Source organism: Thalassophryne amazonica, chromosome 5 (assembly GCF_902500255.1).
Source record: "Thalassophryne amazonica chromosome 5, fThaAma1.1, whole genome shotgun sequence".
NCBI classification, from domain to species: Eukaryota; Metazoa; Chordata; class Actinopteri; order Batrachoidiformes; family Batrachoididae; genus Thalassophryne; species Thalassophryne amazonica.
Window position 1 is genome coordinate 33,907,463 of NC_047107.1, and position 21,319 is coordinate 33,928,781.

The following is a 21,319-nucleotide window of genomic DNA, read 5'->3' on the forward strand; positions in this document are numbered from 1 at the left end:
AATTTCCACCACACCATTGCCTTACAATATAAAGCGCCTTGGGGCAACTGTTTGTTGTGATTTGGCGCTATATACATGTGCTCTGATGTCACTGTTCATCTCCATAGAAACTACCCAAACAATCTTTCATACAAACTGTTTAAAGGGACATTACAGTGTTGTGGTGGAAATTACGGCAATAGTGTGGGACAACTACATTTTGTTTAAAAAAAATCACAACAGTTGTATGACATTGAATACCCCAATTATGTTTTGATTATTTTACTGATATTTTATTCAGAGATATTTTAAAACATTAGAAAAAACGCTTCTTTACCATTCATTTTTATCATTGAAGATCAAAAGTCTGGGTGTGAGACAAGCACAAAATGGCAATATTTGCATATAATGATGCTGAAAAAAGGTGAAAAAGTCATCATAGACTACTAGAACAAATTTCTTAACACACTTTCATTGTAAAGATAACTATAAAAGTGTGAAATTTCCCCTTTTTTCTGTTTTTCATACAATATGATCAAAAGACATAATAAGTGCCCGTAGTCTAAGAATCACCCTCTTGTGTTTTAATAAACTGATAAGAAGGCCTTGCATCAGTGAGTAATGCCCATGCATTTTCTGCAGAGACTCTTACCTTGTCGCCTGGATGAGGTCTCATAACAGAAACACGGTCGTAGCCTTTTCTTAGCAGCACCCACAGGGCATCCAGCTTGCTCTGAGGAAACAGACAAACTGAGATCACTGATCATACTTTATTTAAAACCTACAGAGCAGTACTGTTTAAAAGCATCAAACCACAATTGGTCAGTTTATTGCAAATCGGCTCCTTGTAGCTTCCATCCATCCATCCATTTTCTATACACACTTATTTCAGTTAAGGGTCATGGGGCGTGAGGCAGGGTACACCCTGGACAGGACACCAGTCTATTGTAGGTCTACATATAGACAAACAAACACATCACGGCTAATTTAAAGTTTTCAATCCACCTAACCTGCATGTTTTTGGATGTGAGAGGAAGCCGGAGGCCCCCGGAGAGAACCCACACAAACACGGGGAGAACATGCAACCTCCACACAGAACAACCCCAGGTGGGAATCAAACCCATGACCCTGTTGCTGTGTGGCAGCAGTGCTACCCACTAATCCACCGTGCTGCCTCCTCGTAGCTTTAAACACAGTAAATACTTTTGAGAAAAATGGCAGAAAATGCAGCTGTTTTTCCTCACAAATATTGCTGGCTATGCAGCTGGACGTCAGTCCAACAGGACTCTGCTGCTTTCTATTTCCAATCCTCCTGCCAAGCAAGGCTTTAACCCCATGTTGACCACAGAGGATGGGACTTTGTCCCAGAAATTGCCTTAGCATTATTACTCAACACATCTCATGTCATGTTTGCTATGACATTGTGATAAAGCTGTTACCTGCAGAACCACAGCCACATTAACATGGAGTCATTTGGACCAGATGTTGGACACATCAGTGGTAGAACTGCTGATCTCAGCAGCACAACAAAACAACCACTGCTAATGTAAACTGAATGCAAACTGAGCCATATTCACATAATTCTTGAAAAAAATGAAAGATAACTGATCTATTTTGTTATATTTTATGCTGACGAGTTGGAAACTATTAGCCTGGAGTGTTTGCTGTTTTAAATTCTTGTCAGTAAAGAGACTTGAACATCTGAAGACAGACTTGAGTTCATCCAAATAAACTCCCTGGGTGGCTTCTTCTTGGCTCTTTCTGGGGTACCTTGATGGGTGAGTACCACTTGTGTGGCCCCATGGGCCTGTGCATGCCATTGTTGAGAACCCGCATGGGGGGCGTCACAAACTCCTGCTCAGGCATCTTCACTTTGGCATTTTTGGCTTTTTCCAGCTTTGCTCCTTCTTCAGTGGAGCCTTTCTCACCCCATCGAACCTAAAAGAGAGAAAAAAGAAAATAAAAAAATTGGAGTTTTGTGAGTGTTCTGGATGTGACAATTTTGTTTTAGATTTTAGCCAGAATGTCAAAAAGCTTGATGGTACAGTGAATAGGTGCATTCTTGTTAGGCAACTCCATCAGTGTTGCCGGATTTGGCAGGTTTACGACTAAAAAAAAGGCTGTTTTTTTATTATGTTTATCATATGTAAATTTATAAGGTCAGCTTTTCAAAGATGTGCTAATTTGCCATTATCTCTTTTAGGTAGGACTAATATAGTGAAAATGAATGGTTTATCCAAGTTTTTAGACCTATTTCAGGGCATTCCTTTGTTCTTACCAAAAACCTTAACTCTATCGAGCAAATGATTTCCTCATTTATATGGGGAGGTAAAACTGCAAGAGTAAGTAAATCATATTACAAAAATGTTGGCTTAGTGAAGTTCTGTCTTTACTTAATTTGATGTATTATTATTGGGCAGCTAACATTCAAAAATACATTTACTGGCTAAAAGATCCTCATACAACTTAGTGTCAGTTAGAATCTCAGGTGTGTTTGTCTACCTTTCCTGTCTACCTGCCTTATTATTTTTTCATCTCTCCCTGTGTCCCTGTCACGGTACACAGATAATCCTGTTTTACTTGCCTCTCTTAAAATATGGTATCGATTTCGACTTCAGTTCAAATGTGTTTCTGATTCTGCTCTTGGCCCTTTATGTAATAATGGCCTCTTTAATCCTTTGGTCTTAGACACTGCATTTCATCCATGGGGTAAGAAGGGCATTAAATGTTTCTGTGATCTTTTAAGAATCATACTTTTCTTAATTTTACCGATATCAATTCAATCAATCAATTTTTTTTTTATATAGCGCCAAATCACAAAAAACAGTTGCCCCAAGGCGCTTTATATTGCAAGGCCATACAATAATTATGTAAAACCCCAACGGTCAAAACGACCCCCTGTGAGCAAGCACTTGGCTACAGTGGGAAGGAAAAACTCCCTTTTAACAGGAAGAAACCTCCAGCAGAACCAGGCTCAGGGAGGGGCAGTCTTCTGCTGGGACTGGTTGGGGCTGAGGGAGAGAACCAGGAAAAAGACATGCTGTGGAGGGGAGCAGAGATCGATCACTAATGATTAAATGCAGAGTGGTGCATACAGAGCAAAAAGAGAAAGAAACAGTGCATCATGGGAACCCCCCAGCAGTCTACGTCTATAGCAGCATAACTAAGGGATGGTTCAGGGTCACCTGATCCAGCCCTAACTATAAGCTTTAGCAAAAAGGAAAGTTTTAAGCCTAATCTTAAAAGTAGAGAGGGTGTCTGTCTCCCTGATCTGAATTGGGAGCTGGTTCCACAGGAGAGGAGCCTGAAAGCTGAAGGCTCTGCCTCCCATTCTACTCTTACAAACCCTAGGAACTACAAGTAAGCCTGCAGTCTGAGAGTGAAGCGCTCTATTGGGGTGATATGGTACTACGAGGTCCCTAAGATAAGATGGGACCTGATTATTCAAAACCTTATAAGTAAGAAGAAGAATTTTAAATTCTATTCTAGAATTAACAGGAAGCCAATGAAGAGAGGCCAATATGGGTGAGATATGCTCTCTCCTTCTAGTCCCCGTCAGTACTCTAGCTGCAGCATTTTGAATTAACTGAAGGCTTTTTAGGGAACTTTTAGGACAACCTGATAATAATGAATTACAATAGTCCAGCCTAGAGGAAAAAAATGCATGAATTAGTTTTTCAGCATCACTCTGAGACAAGACCTTTCTGATTTTAGAGATATTGCGTAAATGCAAAAAAGCAGTCCTACATATTTGTTTAATATGTGCTTTGAATGACATATCCTGATCAAAAATGACTCCAAGATTTCTCACAGTATTACTAGAGGTCAGGGTAATGCCATCCAGAGTAAGGATCTGGTTAGACACCATGTTTCTAAGATTTGTGGGGCCAAGTACAATAACTTCAGTTTTATCTGAGTTTAAAAGCAGGAAATTAGAGGTCATCCATGTCTTTATGTCTGTAAGACAATCCTGCAGTTTAGCTAATTGGTGTGTGTCCTCTGGCTTCATGGATAGATAAAGCTGGGTATCATCTGCGTAACAATGAAAATTTAAGCAATACCGTCTAATAATACTGCCTAAGGGAAGCATGTATAAAGTGAATAAAATTGGTCCTAGCACAGAACCTTGTGGAACTCCATAATTAACTTTAGTCTGTGAAGAAGATTCCCCATTTACATGAACAAATTGTAATCTATTAGACAAATATGATTCAAACCACCGCAGCGCAGTGCCTTTAACACCTATGGCACCATATGTCTTCCTTATATGGCTTGCTCTCATCTCATTTATTTATTTTCAAATTAGACATTGTGCATCTACTGTTTTTACGGAGTTCTCCTCTCAGCCCCCTAAACAGGTCCTTGGGAGGACCTCTTTGAACTTATATGCACCATAAGAAAGCTCTTATATGCTTTTATATTGCAGATATATAATCTTGTTCTCTCAATGGACAATCATCGAGTCAATCAAACCTGTAATTGGGAGCAAGAGTTCGGTCTGGAGTTCAGGGAAGGTTTCTGGGGTAAAGCAGTTGACAGAATTCGTACATCATCATCTTGTCAAGACTTTCCCTAATTCAATGTAAAGTAATACATAGGCTGCATTTGTTAAAATCCAAATTATCCAAAATTTATCCCAAGGTCTCTGATCTGTGTGATAGATGTAACTCCTCTCCCTGTGATTTAAGTCTTTTTTTCTTTTTTTTTTTTGCCCCAAACTTCAGTCATATTGTATTTTGTATTTTGATGTATCTCTCATGTTCTTGGCGTCAGGTTTGAATCTTGTCTGCTGATCGCTGTTTTTGGAGTTCCTGGAGTCCCCACTGTGTCCCTTACTAACTCGCAAGCAGATGTAATTGCCCTTACCTCATTGCTAGCACAACACAGAATAATATTATCCTGGAAAGCTCCACATCCTCCATCTATTTCTTTGTGGTTTAAAGTTCTCATGTTTTTTTAAAAACTACAAAAAAAATCAAGTTTAGACTCGGGGGGGTGGCAACCTTGTATCAATTATCTTGGATCATTAAAATCTTTTGGACCCGATTAAGCTGACTGTCATGGGTGTGTTGTGTGTTTTTTTTTTATTATATTTATTGTTTTATGGGGTCTGTGGTTGGTATGTTAGGATTGGATGTTCGAGTTGTTGCACATATTTGAGTTTGCTTTAGTTGCGTTTGTACTTTTGAAGATGATGTGCTGGTGTTTTGTTTCTTGTTTAATAATAAAGGAAGATAAATAAATGTTTTAAAAAAATCTGGAGATGGACATGTCTCAGTCTGTATACCCTGTGAGTTTCATGGACATGCAGGTTTTGGTCATCTTTCCATATGAGGTACTCATTAATCTACATGCATTCAGGGGGCCATTTGCTTGTTGCTAATGTCTCGTTTATCAACCATCTGACAGTTGTAATGGATTGGGAACTGTTTACTGACAACCATCAGTAAAGACATATTCTTTCTTAACACACTCCCATTCATCTTCTTTCATTAATACTACAGACGCATTTTGCCGTGTGAGTGCATAACATAAGGTCACAAGTTATTTTTTCCATTTTGTAGCCCCATTTTGTGCAAAATTCTTTCAAAATGTCAACTTTCCAATGCTCAAATCTGGTAAATGGAGTCAGGCATGTGAACCCACACATAGACAGTGTAAGCCCGGGAGAAGGGGGCAACGGCCCCACCTGGGTTTTAAAGTTTAGAATCAGTAAAGGAGAACCAGACAGGTGAAAAATGGCTGAGCTGTTTAAGAATGTATTGGAAATACGAGGGCTGTCCGTAAAGTATAGGTCCTTTTTATTTTTTTCTAAAACTATATGGATTTCATTCATATGTTTTTACGTCAGACATGCTTGAACCCTCGTGCGCATGCGTGAGTTTTTCCACGCCTGTCGGTGACGTCATTCGCCTGTGAGCACTCCTTGTGGGAGGAGTCGTCCAGCCCCTCGTTGGAATTCCTTTGTCTGAGAAGTTGCTGAGAGACTGGTGCTTTGTTTGATCAAAATTTTTTCTAAACCTGTGAGACACATCGAAGTGGACATGGTTCGAAAAATTAAGCTGGTCTTCAGTGAAAATTTTAACAGCTGATGAGAGATTTTGAGGTGATTCTGTCGCTTTAAGGACTTTTCACGGTGCGAGACGTCGCGCAGCGCTCTCAGGCGGCGTCATCAGCCTGTTTCAAGCTTAAAACCTCCACATTTCAGGCTTTATTGATCCAGGACATCGTGAGAGAACAGAGAAGTTTCAGAAGAAGTCGGTTTCAGCATTTTATCCGGATATTCCACTGTTAAAGGAGATTTTTTTAATGAAAGACGTGCAGGCGGATTGCAGCGTCGGCTCGCAGCCGCCGCGACGCTCCGCCACAGGAAAAACACCTCTGTTGGAAGCCTTGAGGACAAGTTGGAACATCTCCAGCTGATAAACAATTTCTCATATACTCACTTCACTGAAAGCCATCAAAAGCCGCCTGGATTTTACAAATGGTTATCAACACGGAGGTGTTTTTCCTGTGCCGCCGCGCCGCGTCGGCTGCGTCCCGACGCGCGGACCCGTCCGCACGTCTTTCATTAAAAAAAATCTCCTTTAACAGTGGAATATCCGGATAAAATGCTGAAACCGACTTCTTCTGAAACTTCTCTGTTCTCTCACGACGTCCTGGATCAATAGAGCCTGAAATGTGGAGGTTTTAAGCTTGAAACAGGCTGATGACGCTGCCTGAGAGCGCTGAGCGACGTCTCGCACCGTGAAAAGTCCTTAAAGCGACAGAATCACCTCAAAATCTCTCATCAGCTGTTAAAATTTTCACTGAAGACCAGCTTAATTTTTCGAACCATGTCCACTTCGATGTGTCTCACAGGTTTAGAAAAAATTTTGATCAAACAAAGCGCCAGTCTCTCAGCAACTTCTCAGACAAAGGAATTCCGACGAGGGGCTGGACGACTCCTCCCACAAGGAGTGCTCACAGGCGAATGACGTCACCGACAGGCGTGGAAAAACTCACGCATGCGCACGAGGGTTCAAGCATGTCTGACGTAAAAACATATGAATTAAATCCATATAGTTTTTGAAAAAAATAAAAAGGACCTATACTTTACGGACAGCCCTCGTACATTCATTATGGATCATACTTTGTTTTAAAAAGTAGCAAGTAATCACACAGTGGGGGAAAAAGAAATCCCGTATAAAAAAAATCATGCATCAAGATGCATTGATAATCATTTTATAATTGAATCGCAGCCCTTTGAATCATAATTTAATTGAATTATGAGGTGCCTAGAGGTTCCCAACCTAACATATGTGAGTAACTACAGGGCTAACATTAATCAGTACAAGCCTTATGTTTGCTAATCTCTTGCTGTGTTGTTTGCTTTACACAAAAGTTAAGGCCCGTTCACACAAAACACGAATGAGGCTGAATGGCACACGAAGGAGCATTCAAACGACAGTTGTGAAAAGTCGAGCTGCATTCAAATGAACAGATGTGCCTCACAGCAGTCAGCACATCTGTTCAGCCAGAGCACATGCACTCCACATTCATGTCGCACTCGCGTTAGAAATCCAAATGAATGGTGGTCGAGATGCAGTCATACCGTAATCTGACTGCAGTCACAATATTCGTAAGATGAACCATTCGGACTGCATTCAAGGGGATGTACAAAACGTTCGGGCACTTCAATTCCTGGACGATTGTCCCAGTGGAGCCAGCCTTCACACTACAGGCCGAATGAGACTGAATGGCACCCGAATGGGTACTGGACCCTCACTTGGCCAAAGTTGAAGTGCAATCCAAAAACCTCCAACAGCAGTTGTAGTGCAACAACAGCCAAGCCCAATCGTGTGGCCAGCCCGAATGCAGAGCACATGCCACCACAGTCGAGGTGCACTCAAAGTGGTGAAAGCTCATACGGTGGTCGAGGTGCAGTGTGACGGCTGGTCAGACTGTGTTTGAGGTATATTCGCCATGGTCAGGCATGTCAAATCCTGCCAACATATCCAGCTTATGCTGTACGTGTACCCCCACTAGGGTTGGGTATCGAAACGCGGTGCCAATAGAGCACTGGTTCCGACGTAAATGGTAGTAACAAGACCGAATAAGAATGAAAATTTCGGTGCCTCATTTCGGTGCCTGACGTTTTTTATTCATGAGCCGAAAGGGGGCGACCGACCACTGTGTTCCGGCGTCAACCTGCGTGACGTCAGCGCCGCATTAGCTGATGAGAACTGATAGCGAGAGGATCAATAAAAATGCAGAAGGCGAAATGCTCCAAAGTTTGGCTTCATTTCACAACCAAGGGCAACGACTCTGCGATGGGCCACAGATGTCATAAAACAATTGCATGTAAGGGAGGTAACACATCAAATTTGATGAAGCATCTGGCTAGTCACGGAGTTTATTTGAAAGCTGAACAATGCACGGTGTTTGATAAACTGCGCGACGTTTCACGGCCCAGCACTTCGGCAGCAGGAGCTGCAGGGCAAATTGAAGAAAGTCCCACTCCCAGCCCTACTGGTGTGGCGTTGCACATCACCGATGATGACGATGACAGCAGCCGTTCCTCTTCAGGTAAGTTTAGTTTAATGCCAACCACAAATCTTGATTATTAAGTGTCTTAGGTTAGCATTAGCAAGTACTGTTGCATTTTAACAGCGTGTGTCTAACGCCTGGCTATGTATTTTTTAAAAGTACCGGTTCGAGAACCGTTTAAGCACCGGTATCGTTTAAAAAATACCGAGTAGGCACCGGTATCGGATAAAACCAAACCGATACCCAACCCTAACCCCCACTGGATTCCTTTTTAGTTCGCAAAAGAGGTATTTCTATGTGCAATGTCTGTGGCACACATACATCCTGTGAACTATACATGGACATTGCGCAACCAAGCCGAAACGGCACGGTGTGACCCTATGGGTCAATGCATTCCACAGCTTCGGAGCACAGCGCACACATCTGAAGTGGCTGTTCTATTCATAATAAACAGATCACAGACCCAGTGTCATGACCTCTCATCGGTTGGATAATGATCGTAGATTGTCATGAACATCATGCTGGAACACCACGTGGAGCCGCGCGGCACCGTGCTGTCGGCCCCGCGGCCAGTCAGTCCAGTGATTCTGTGTGGCGCACAGCAGCGCAGCTGAATGGGATGTGACAGCTGTAAACACCTATCATGACATCCACAAGATGTACCGCTGAAGGCGGACTGACGTGGCAACAGTTGCAGCAGGCCTTCATGACATAAATAAAAATAAAAACTCAACTTTAGAACGGCTCAAGGTGTGTGTCACGGCATGTAGCACACCATCACTAAGTCCACACAGTTTAAAAAAAAAAGAGGAAAAAGAAAATCTACACAGTCCAACAAAAAACAAAAGAAAGAAGGTTCATACAGTCCAAAAAAAGGAGAGAAAGTCCACATGATCTGAGAGCAAAATAAGAAAAAAGAGAGGGTCCACACAGTCCGAAAAAAAAAAACCAAGTAAGTTACATCCTGTGAACTACACGGGGACATTGTGCAATCACACTGAAAAGGCACGGAGTGGTCAGAGCGCGCGCGAGTGGGGGGCAGTGAGTATGTGCGTGGGTGGGGTCCCAGCAATTGACATATTTGAGTGAATGAATGGGTAAATGAATGAATTAATTTATGTGGCACAGACCACAGCTCCCCCAAAAAACTCACAAAAAAAACCTACAGATATTAAAAACACAAATTATAACTAAGGGAAGAAAAAGGAACACATATTTTACACATATGATGTTTCCAGTCCAATATATTTTAACATCCATTGTCGGCAGGTCTTATTATGTTTGCCTTCCACAATTTTAGACATCAGACAGTGATTGAACCTCATTTGTCCAGCACTCATGGATGTGCACACAATTGTGCATGACTCAATCGATGTGGGATTCGTCCACATTCTGAGTGGTCGTACGGCAGTTGTACACGCCTGTCCGAATATCTGTTCCTCCCGACTGTGTTTCAATCTTTGGCATTTTTTCCTATTCAACCAGGTTCTGCTCAATTTGTGCGATATGTGAAGGGATATTTACAGTTAGCATTGGTTTTGTTTTTCTGTTTTCCATGGGGAGGGGGAGGTGTATGTGTGAGTGGTGGTGGTGGTGGTGGTGGGGAGTTCACTCAAGGTGTCATGCTACAACCTGGTCTCATGGCAAGTCGTTATTCAGCAGCACGAAATATACATGAATCTATTGGTTTGTGATATTGTGATGAAAACTGCCTCATTTTCGTCACGGCAGCACAAATTCATTCGAATTCATTCCGTGATGGCTGCACGAAATTAAAAGTGAAGCGGGGGGTCGGGGGTGGTTATGGTTAGGATTGGGGGAAGGAGTAGGGTTAGGAATAGCGAGTTAAAAACAAAACCCCCCGTCACTAAAATTTGACTCATTTCATGACTGTCATTTGTCAGTATGAGGATGTCTCATGCTGACAATTTTTTTTTTCCACAGATTTCCAGATTTATTTTTTTAAATAAGGTGAGCTGACAACCTCACTGGGATGACCAATGTGTGTTTTATCTGGCAACACTGGTCTTGGTGCTGATTCCATTTTTGATATGCCTAGGTTCTACTCAGTTTTGATCCATTTCACAAGCAATTTATGGTGATTTGTCTGAGTCTGAGAGGCATGAATACACATAGTACTTATTGTTCAGTCTGTTGTGATGCTGTGAAGGGGGGAATTGATTGGGGAAGTGAAGGACAACAATTTCTTACGGCGTTCCGGTGTAGAGTACTATTAGTGGACAACAAGGACATTTACAACAGCTCACCTCCATTCTTTTGATCCCGCCCACTCCTCTGCCTCCATAATACGAGGCATCGACAGTCGGCCATTTCTTCTTCGGCATTTCAAAGTCCTCATCATCCTGTAGGGGGAATATTAAAAAGCTAGTTCAGTTATATATTAGTTGTTAAAGTCGCATAAATGTATATTTTTACACTCTGGGGTCCATGTGTGTGCCGGTGCATCCAGATCAACTTTTCATCATGTTTGACCACTTCCTGAAACTACAACTTCTCATCTGTAGCTTCCATTTTTAAATCTGTTCAGACTCTGTGTGATTATAAGGCGCCAGTTTCCATAATGCTGATGCATTTGGTTACAACATGGATCTGCCTACATGCCCACAATTCTTTTGTGGTCTTACGATGCATGTAGACTGCACTCCAGAACCTTTGGTGGCACTGTGTTGCAAAACTGTCCTGAAGCCACAACAACATAAGGAGAAACTTCTGTGCTTTTCAACTGCTTTCCTAGTCACTCATCAAAAAGGTTTGTATTTCTATTATTATTTATCAATTTTCATTGCAGAGCAGGTAGTGGAGTAGATAAGGGGCCGGTCTGCCAACCTGTAGACCTGGGTTTGAATCCCACTCCTGCTGTTTGTGTCCTCAGGACACATTGTCTCAGTTCAACCAGCTGTAAATGGGTACTGGCCTCGGCTGGGGAAGTCATCAACACACTGATGATGTTTTAGGGCCAAAACGCGTTTGTGCAGGTGACATGGTCGAGTAAAGATATAATATAGTAAAATAGTAAAATATTTATGACAAGAAGCTTGAGACTGCATTTCTTCACATTATACTGACAGTTTTTTCTTTAACTCGCACCCGAAGTCATTTGTTTTTTGGAGCCGATCGCGCCTGCTTCACTATTAATGGGAGTCGTAGTCTCTCATCCGCTTAACGCTACAGAATCTGAAGAGAAACACCAGCACCAATGGGTCTACGTAAGTATTGGAACACCTGTGAAAATCAATGTTAATATTTGGTACAGTAGCCTTTGTTTGCAATTACAGAGGTCAAACGTTTCCTGTAGTTTTTCACCAGGTTTTCACACACTGCAGCAGGGATTTTGGTCCACTCCTCCATACAGATCTTCTCTAGATCCTTCAGGTTTGGAGTTTCAGCTCCCTCCAAAGATTTTCTATTGAGATTAGGTCTAGAGACTGGCCAGGCCACTCCAGGACCTTGAAATGCTTCTTACGGAGCCCCTCCTTAGTTGCCCTGGCTGTGTGTTTGGGGTCATTGTCATGCTGGAAGACCCAGCCATGACCCATCTTCAATGCTCTTACTGAGGGAAGGAGGTTGTTTGCCAAAATCTCGCAAAACATGACCCCATCCATCCTCCCTTCAATATGGTGCATTCGTCCTGTCCCCTTTGTAGAAGAGCACCCCCAGAGTATGATGTTTCCACCCCCATGCTTCATGGTTGGGACGGTTTTCGTAATAATAATAATAATAATAATACATTTTATTTGTAACGCACTTTACATTCCATGGAATCTCAAAGTGCTACAGAACAGAGACTGAAAACAAACAATATACAGGGTCAAGAACAATAAAATATATTCATAAAACATAACCATACAGATAAAATCATAACATTTTAAACATTTTAACATTTTTAACATTTTAAAAGGCCTTTTTAAATAAAAATGTCTTGAGGCCTTTTTTAAATGCCCCCACACTCTGTAGGGCCCTCAGGGTCTCTGGAAGGGCATTCCAGAGCCGTGGGGCGACTGCCTGGAAGGCCCTGTCTCCCATGGTGGAGAGCTTGGATCTTGGCTGGTGCAAGCGGTAGGTGGACGTGGTGGAGCAGAGGATTCTTGGGGCGGTGTGTGGCGTGAGGAGTTCACTAAGGTAGGCGGGGCAGGGGTTTTCGTGGGGTTGTTCTCATCCTCTAAAGATGGTAAGTGGAGTTGATTCCAAAAAAGCTCTATTCTGGTCTCATCTGACCTTCTCTCATGCCTCCTCTGGATCATCCAGATGGTCACTGGTGAACTTCAAATGGGCCTGGACATGTGCTGGCTTGAGCAGGGGGACCTTGCTGCCCTGCAGGATTTTAAACCATGGCAGCATCATGTGTTACTAATGCAATCTTTGTGACTGTGGTCCCAGCTCTCTTCAGGTCATTGACCAGGTCCTCCTGTGTAGTTCTGAGCTTTCTCAGAATCATCCTGACCCCACAAAGTGAGATCTTGCATGGAATACCAGACCGAGGGAGACTGACAGTCATCTTATGTTTCTTCCACTTTCTAATAAATAATCATAACAGTTGCTGTCTTCTACCAAGCTGCTTGCCTGTTGTCCTGTAGTCCATCCCAACCTTGTGCAGGTCTACAGTTTTGTCCCTGGTGTCCTTAGACAGCTCTTTGGTCTTGGCTATGGTGGACAGCTTGGAGTGTGATTGATTGTGTGTGTCTTTAGGTAACAAGTTCAAACAGGTGCAGTTAATACAGGTAAAGAGTGCAGAATAAGAGGGCTTCTTAAAGAACAATTAACAGAGAGACAGAATTCTTGCTGGTTGGTAGGTGTTCAAATACTTATTTTCCTCACTGTATATAGGACTTATTTTTTCTTTTAATTTTCATTAACAGGAACAGAAATACAGATGTTTTGTGTGATGAATATAAGTCACACCCGCTGCCTCTTCTTCCCCTTCTCTGTGCAGTCACTGATCATTACTTCAGCAGCTGTCTGGGTTGTTTCAACATAGTGGCCTGCAAAAGCATCAGCTGTACCTGCTTTGGCCGAAACTGATTCTGTGCTCATTGGCACATCCCCCCAAAATAAAACTAAGTCTTAATCATTTTCATGTGACTCCCTGTGACTGTGACAACTCTTGGAATGCTAAAGGTTTTAGCTTTGCAGCCAAGTAGCAGCGATATAATGTCAAAGGTTTTCAGAGTAACCAGTGACAGATCTTTGAAGTGCAACAATCTTGACCCTCCCTGTTGTCTTGAGCTAGTAATTGATTCTGATCATATACTGATCATATGCTCATACCTTATCAGCCGCTTGGCACAAACAACGAAAGTTGGTATATGGGTTGTTAAAGGAGAGGGAGGGTTACCATGACAATCATCAGTTCAAAGTGGGTGGGTATGAAAATGGATTTTAAGCTTTGATTCGATGCCACATACAGTATGTCATTATCTGCATCAGGGAAGGAGTGAGAGAGTTTGACTGAATGGACAATAATGTCACTGCGCCGTGAACCTAAATCAGCAAAATCTGACCAAACACAGCACTTCCCAGGCTTCAGAAAGATACCATGAAGTCAAGCTGTTCTCACTTACTTCATTACGATGATACACTATCATGCAAAATACAACTTTCTGGATGGAAATAAGTTTGAAGTGGCCAGATATGATGGATTTATACATCTTTAATTCATGTTTTACTCTCATAAAAAGAAGAGATAATGAGTTTCATTTTCATACCACATATGCCATATTGTCTTTATGGGGCAGTGGCATTGGTGAAGAACATAATGTGCTGATATGTTGCCATAAGGCCAATGTAAAGCTCCAAAATCAATGGAAGGGTGCTTGCATTTGAACCCCATTGCCACAAGTGCATTCTGGTTTATTTGGTGTTAATTTATGATTCATGCATTCCACACATGAGAATTCATCTGTCAATACAAAGAATCCATGATTTGTTCATCATTTTATTTATGGAAATACATTATTATGCATGATTCAGCAAATTTCCATGGAAAAAATAAGTTCAAAGTGGGTGGGTATGAAAATGGATGTTAATTATCAACCTATCAGATGTATACCTACACATGTGTTATATCTATGGAAAGGTGAGGTGATGAGCTTTAATTTGATACCAAAACCGTTGTTGTGTGGGCCGCTGAAGAGGAGGTAGTGCTGGCCCACCACCAGAGGGCGCCCTGCCTGAAGTGCGGGCTTCAGGCACGAGAGGGAGCAGCCGCCTCACGGGAGCAGCCGGGAATGACAGCTGTCTCTCATCACCACCTGATAGCTGTCACTCATCACCACCTCGTCACCATCTCCATAAAAGCCGGGCAGCAACTCCACCTCCCTGCCGAGATATCGTTCTACCTTTCAGGTAAACTACTCAGCCGTATTGCGACAGTTTTTTGCATCGGTGCTTGCAGCTGGAGGCTGGGTTTGTGGTATGTGGAGGGCTGACGGCTTCGCTCCCCATGCCAAACTTTGGTAAGTACTCACAGGTTTCTGCACGTGCCTAGTTTCTGGATTTGAGGTGGAGGTGTTTGTCCCACCAGAAGAGGAACTGTGTTTGCTGACTGTTTGCTGGGTGTGCACACACCCACCATTAAACTACTTCTGCTTCCTGCCAGCAGTACCAGATCTGACAGCTGGAGACAGTGGCCACCTGGGGACTCAGGAGTTGGCGGCTCTGGTGTGCTCCAGATCCGTGGGCAGTGGAAATCGTGTGGGACCCAGCTCTGGACAGACGTCTTCTATCCTCGAGCCTGCCCACACGTCACCTTTGTATATTTGACTTGATTCTATATCTGCTATTGTCTGTATTCCGTTGTGCACATTCACAACATTAAATTGTTGTCTTTTGGCTCATCTATTGTCCGTTCATTTACGTCCCCTGTTGTGGGTCCGTGTTACTACACCTTCACAACAGGATATCTCGGCCAACGTCATGGACTCCGAGGGGCGTCAACCAACGTTTGAACAACCAATAGAAGAGCAGGGTGCACAGGCGCCAGCAGGAGGCGTGTTAGGTGAGTGGCAGCACATCTTAACCGCCTTCACTGCTCGGTTGGACTTAGTGACCGAGCAGAGCGCAATACTTGATCGCAGGATGGAGGCTTTCATCGCACAGGTGGAAGCGCCCACACGGGGCACAGCTGCAGCTCCTCCTCCTGCTGTCCTGGTGCCGAATACAGAGATTCCAGTGGTCATTCAACGAACCCCCCACCGTCCCCTGAAGCATACATAAGTTCCCTGGAACCGTACGGAGGTTGTGTAGAGACATGCGCAGACTTCTTGATGCAGTGTTTGCTCGTCTTTGCACAGCGTCCTATCGTGTACGCGTCGGACTTTAGCCGGGTGGCTTATGTTATTAATTTGCTTCGAGGTGAGGCACGCTCCTGGGCTACGGCGCTCTGGGAGCAGAATTCACAGCTTCTATCAATATATACTGAGTTTGTGAGGGAGTTCAGACTGGTGTTCGATCACCCAAATAGAGGCGAAACCGCTTCAACAGTGCTACTGTCGATGAGACAGGGGCGTCGGAGTGCAGCCGAGTATGCAGTCGACTTCCGCATCGTGGCTGCGAGGTCCGGCTGGAATACTGTTGCACTCCGCACCGCCTTTGTAAATGGACTGTCTTTGGTCCTAAAGGAGCATCTGGTGGCTAAGGACGAGCCACGGGATTTAGACGGGCTTATCGACCTGGTCATACGATTAGACAATCGATTAGAAGAACGTCGTCGGGAGCGAGATGAAGGACGTGGCCGGGCACGAGCCGTCCCTCTCCCTTCCGGGTCCGAAAAGGTGCCGCCGTCCCCACGCTCCACAGCCTCAGCGCTCCGTGTGGTAACAGCTCCCCCTGCTGACGTTGCTAGGGAAACGAGCAGGGCCAAAATAAGATCAGATGACAGATTGAGGAGGCTGGCCCACGGGGAGTGTTTTCTCTGCAGCTCAAAAGAGCACATACAGAAAAACTGCCACAAACGGCCAAAACGACAACACTCGCCTTTGGAGACTGGGCTAAGGGTGGGTCATAACATTCACGTGAGACACACACGCATATCTGCATGCCTCCCAGTCAAGATCCTGAGTGGGGATCTAACCCATCAAGCCCCAGCACTGGTGGACACGGGGTCAGAAGGGAATCTGCTGGACAGCAGATGGGCAAGGGAAGTAGGGCTCCCTCTAGTGGCTCTCCCTTCACCATTGAAGGTGCGGGCGCTAGATGGCACCCTTTTTCCATTAATCACACACAAGACACAACTAGTAACTCTGGTGGTGTCTGGGAATCATCGGGAGGAGATTGAGTTTTATATAACTCCTTCTACCTCCTACATAATTTTGGGTTTCCCATGGATGATTAAACACAATCCCTGGATTGATTGGCTGTCTGGGTTGTGGCTCAGTGGAGCGAAACCTGCCACCGGGAGTGTTTAGGATCCTCGGTTCCCCCCGGTTTGACTGCTAACGAGGAGGTAAAAGTCCCCCCCAATCTGACGGCGGTGCCTGAGGAGTACCACGATCTTGCTGACATCTTCAGCAAAGATCTGGAACTCACTCTTCCCCCGCACCGGCCGTACGATTGCGCCATTGATCTGATCCCGGGCATTGAGTACCCGTCCAGTAGACTGTACAACCTCTCACGTCCGGAGCGCGAATCAATGGAGACCTACATCCGGGACTCGTTAGCTGCCGGGTTGATCCGGAACTCCACCTCCCCGATGGGTGCTGGTTTCTTTTTTGTGGGCAAGAAAGACGGTGGGCTCTGTCCATGCATTGATTACAGAGGGCTGAACAAGATTACGGTTCGCAATCGATACCCATTTCCCCTGTTAGATTCAGTGTTCACGCCCATGCATGGAGCCAAAATTTTCACTAAACTGGATCTTAGGAATGCGTACCACCTGGTTCGGATCCGGAAGGGAGACGAGTGGAAGACGGCATTTAACACCCCATTAGGTCACTTTGAGTACCTGGTCATGCCGTTCGGCCTCACCAATGCCCCTGCGACGTTCCAAGCCTTGGTAAACTACGTTTTGTGGGACTTCCTGCACCGTTTCGTCTTCGTATACCTGGACGATATACTCATCTTTTCCCCGGATCCTGAGACTCATGTTAAGCATATACGTCAGGTCCTGCAGCGGTTGTTGGAGAACCGGCTGTTTGTGAAGGGCGAGAAGTGCGAGTTCCACCGCACTTCTTTGTCCTTCCTGGGGTTCATAATCTCCTCCAACTCTGTCGCCCGATCCGGCTAAGGTTGCGGCGGTGAGAGATTGGCCACAACCGACAAGCCGTAGGAAGCTGCAACAGTTCCTCGGCTTTGCAAATTTCTACAGGAGGTTCATTAAGGGCTACAGTCAGGTGGTTAGTCCCCTGACAGCCCTGACCTCCCCAAAAGTCCCCTTCACCTGGTCGGATCGGTGCGAAGCCGCGTTTAGGGAGTTGAAACGCCGGTTCTCAACTGCACCAGTTCTGGTGCAGCCCGATCCTAGCCGCTAGTTCGTCGTTGAAGTGGATGCCTCTGACTCAGGGATAGGAGCCGTGCTGTCCCAGAGCAGGGAGTCCGATAAGGTCCTCCGCCCTTGTGCCTATTTTTCCCGCAGATTGACCCCGGCAGAACGGAACTATGATGTGGGCAATCGGGAACTCCTTGCAGTGAAGGAGGCTCTTGAGGAGTGGAGACACCTGTTGAAGGGAGCTGCAGTGCCATTCACGGTTTTCACGGACCATCGGAACCTGGAGTACATCCGGACCGCCAAGCGTCTGAACCCCAGGCAAGCCCGCTGGTCACTGTTCTTCGGGTGTTTTGACTTCCAGATCACCTACCGCCCCGGGACCAAGAACCAGAGATCCGACGCCTTGTCCCAGGTACATGAAGAGGAGGTCAAAATGGAGCTGTCAGATCCTCCGGAACCAATCATCCCCGAGTCCACTATCGTGGCCACCCTCACCTGGGACGTGGAGAAGACCGTCCAGGAGGCCCTGGCACGGAGCCCGGACCCGAAGAACCGACTGTATGTCCCACCAGAGGCCAGAGCTGCAGTCCTGGACTTCTGTCACGGTTCCAAGCTCTCCTGTCACCCAGGGGTGCGAAGAACCGTGGTAGTGGTCCGGCAGTGCTTCTGGTGGGCGTCCATGGAGGCCAACGTCCGGGAATACATCCAGGCCTGTACCACCTGTGCCAGGGGCAAGGTGGACCACAAGAAGACTCAAAGACTCCTCCAGCCGCTTCCGGTGCCTCATCGCCCCTGGTCGCACATCGGCCTGGACTTTGTCATGGGCCTCCCGCCGTCCCAGGGCATGATGACCATCCTCACGGTAGTGGACCGATTCTCCAAGGCGGCCCACTTCGTGGCCCTCCCGAAGCTCCCAACAGCCCAGGAGACCGCAGACCTCCTGGTCCACCACGTTGTACGTCTGCATGGGATACCAACTGACATGAGGAGGAGTTTCTGCAGGGAACTGGGGGCCACCATGAGCCTCTCGTCCGGGTATCATCCACAGATGAACGGACAGGCAGAGCGGGCAAACCAGGAACTTGAACAGGCCCGCCGCTGCGTGACTTCCGTGCACCCGGCGGCCTGGAGTGACCATCTGGCCTGGATCGAGTACGCTCATAACAGCCAAGTGTCCTCTGCCACCGGCCTCTCCCCATTTGAGGTGTGTTTGGGGTACCAGCCCCCATTGTTTCCGATGGTGGAGGGAGAGGTCGGTGCCCCCTCGATCCAGGCCCACCTACGAAAATGCCGTCGGGTGTGGCGCACCGCCCGCTCTGCCCTGTTGAAGGCCCGGACGAGGGCCACGGCCCATGCAGACCGCCGGCGTTCCCTGGCCCCTGCATACCAGCCCGGGCAGGAGGTGTGGCTTTCAACTAAGGACATCCCCCTCCAAGTGGACTCCCCTAAGTTGAAGGACCGATACATTGGACCATTCAAGATCCTCAAGATCCTCAGCCCAGCCGCAGTGAAGCTACAGCTCCCAGCTTCACTGCGGATCCACCCGGTTTTTCATATTTCACGTATCAAGCCACGCCACACCTCACCCCTCCGCACCCCCGGACCGGTGCCGCCTCCTGCCCGGATCATCGATGGGGAGCCTGCTTGGACGGTTCGCAGGCTCCTGGACGTCCGTCGAAAGGGCCAGGGATTCCAGTATCTGATGGACTGGGAGGGGTATGGACCCGAAGAACGCTCCTGGGTGAAGAGGAGCTTCATCCTGGACCTGGCCGACTTCTACACCCGTCACCCGGACAAGCCTGGTCGGGCGCCAGGAGGCACCCGTTGGGGGGGGGTCCTGTTGTGTGGGCCGCTGAAGAGGAGGTACTGCTGGCCCACCACCAGAGGGCACCCTGCCTGAAGTGCAGGCTTCAGGCACGAGAGGGCGCAGCCGCCTCACGGGAGCAGCCGGGAATGACAGCTGTCTCTCATCACCACCTGACAGCTGTCACTCATCATCACCTCGTCACCATCTCCATAAAAGCCGGGCAGCAACTCCACCTCCCTGCCGAGATATCGTTCTACCTCTCAGGTAAACTACTCAGCCGTATTGCGACAGTTTTTTGCATCGGTACTTTTGCAGCTGGTGAGTGCTTGCAGCTGGAGGCTGGGTTTGTGGTACGTGGAGGGCTGACGGCTTTGCTCCCCACTCCAAACTTTGATAAGTACTCACAGGTTTCTGCACGTGCCTAGTTTCTGGATTTGAGGTGGAGGTGTTTGTCCCACCAGAAGAGGAACTGTGTTTGCTGACTGTTTGCTGGGTGTGCACACACCCACCATTAAACTGCTTCTGCTTCCTGCCAGCAGTACCAGATCTGACAGCTGGAGACGGTGGCCACCTGGGGACTCAGGACTTGGCGGCTCCGGTGTGCTTCGGATCCGTGGGCAGTGGAAATCGTGTGGGACCCGGCTCTTCTCTGGACAGACGTCTTCTATCCTCGAGCCTGCCCACACGTCACCTTTGTATATTTGACTTGATTCTAAATCTGCTATTGTCTGTATTCCGTTGTGCATATTCACAACATTAAATTGTTGTCTTTTGGCTCATCTATTGTCCGTTCATTTACGCCCCCTGTTGTGGGTCTGTGTTACTACACCTTCACAACAACCGCCATATTATCTGCAACAGGGAAGGAGTGAGGGAGTTTGATTGAATGGGTCCTGCGATCCCAAATCGGCAAAATCAAGAGTACCTGCATCTGAATGTTGATAACCCACAGATGCGGGTACCCAACCTATCTGTGTGTTATCAACAGATGTGTGTTTATCTGTGTGCTCTAGCTATTCACAATTTACTTGGTTGTAATTTATGATGTTGCACTCTATGAAAGCAATGGAAGGGCTTCAGAAAGATATAGAGTCAAGTTGTGTGTGGGAGTTTACCCCCCCCCCCCCAGGTCACGGGGTAGTGCTTAATGTTACACAAAGAGTTCTCACTGTGTGAAAATTTTTGGACAGTGACTGCGGATTGAAAACACTAACGCTGAAGATAAAATGCGCAATCTGCAAATGATGTGATTAAAAAGAAAAAGAAAAGAAATCTTGTCCCCCTGAAAACCTGGGAGAAAAAACAAAACTTTCACTTGACAACTTCAGGGCGTTAATTTAGAGTTTCATGTAAAAGATGCCACACTGCCATTGAGACATTAACGTCAGACAAACACCAGCAGCTGTTTGAATCTTAAAAAGCAGAGACGATGAGGCTCCTACCGATGTCTCCTCCACAGGCGACGGCGGAGGTTCATGAATGATCTGAAAACAAAGGAGAAAATGCCAAAAGTCAGAAACACGTTTTGACCATGACTGTCAGAACCGTCTTGTCACAGTAGG

General features: G+C 45.9%; 1 protein-coding gene across 1 annotated transcript in view; it reads right to left on the reverse strand.

The window, feature by feature from the left end:
- LOC117510300 (anthrax toxin receptor 1-like) overlaps positions 1-21,319 on the reverse strand; it is a 144,787-nt gene that overhangs the window by 26,095 nt on the left and 97,373 nt on the right. The window contains exons 14-17 of the mRNA XM_034169955.1: positions 21,200-21,241; positions 10,776-10,871; positions 1,750-1,917; positions 632-712 (exon numbers count right to left, since the gene is read on the reverse strand). Of these exons, the coding sequence (XP_034025846.1) occupies positions 632-712; positions 1,750-1,917; positions 10,776-10,871; positions 21,200-21,241 (387 nt within the window). The remainder of the gene's footprint in view (positions 1-631; positions 713-1,749; positions 1,918-10,775; positions 10,872-21,199; positions 21,242-21,319) is intronic.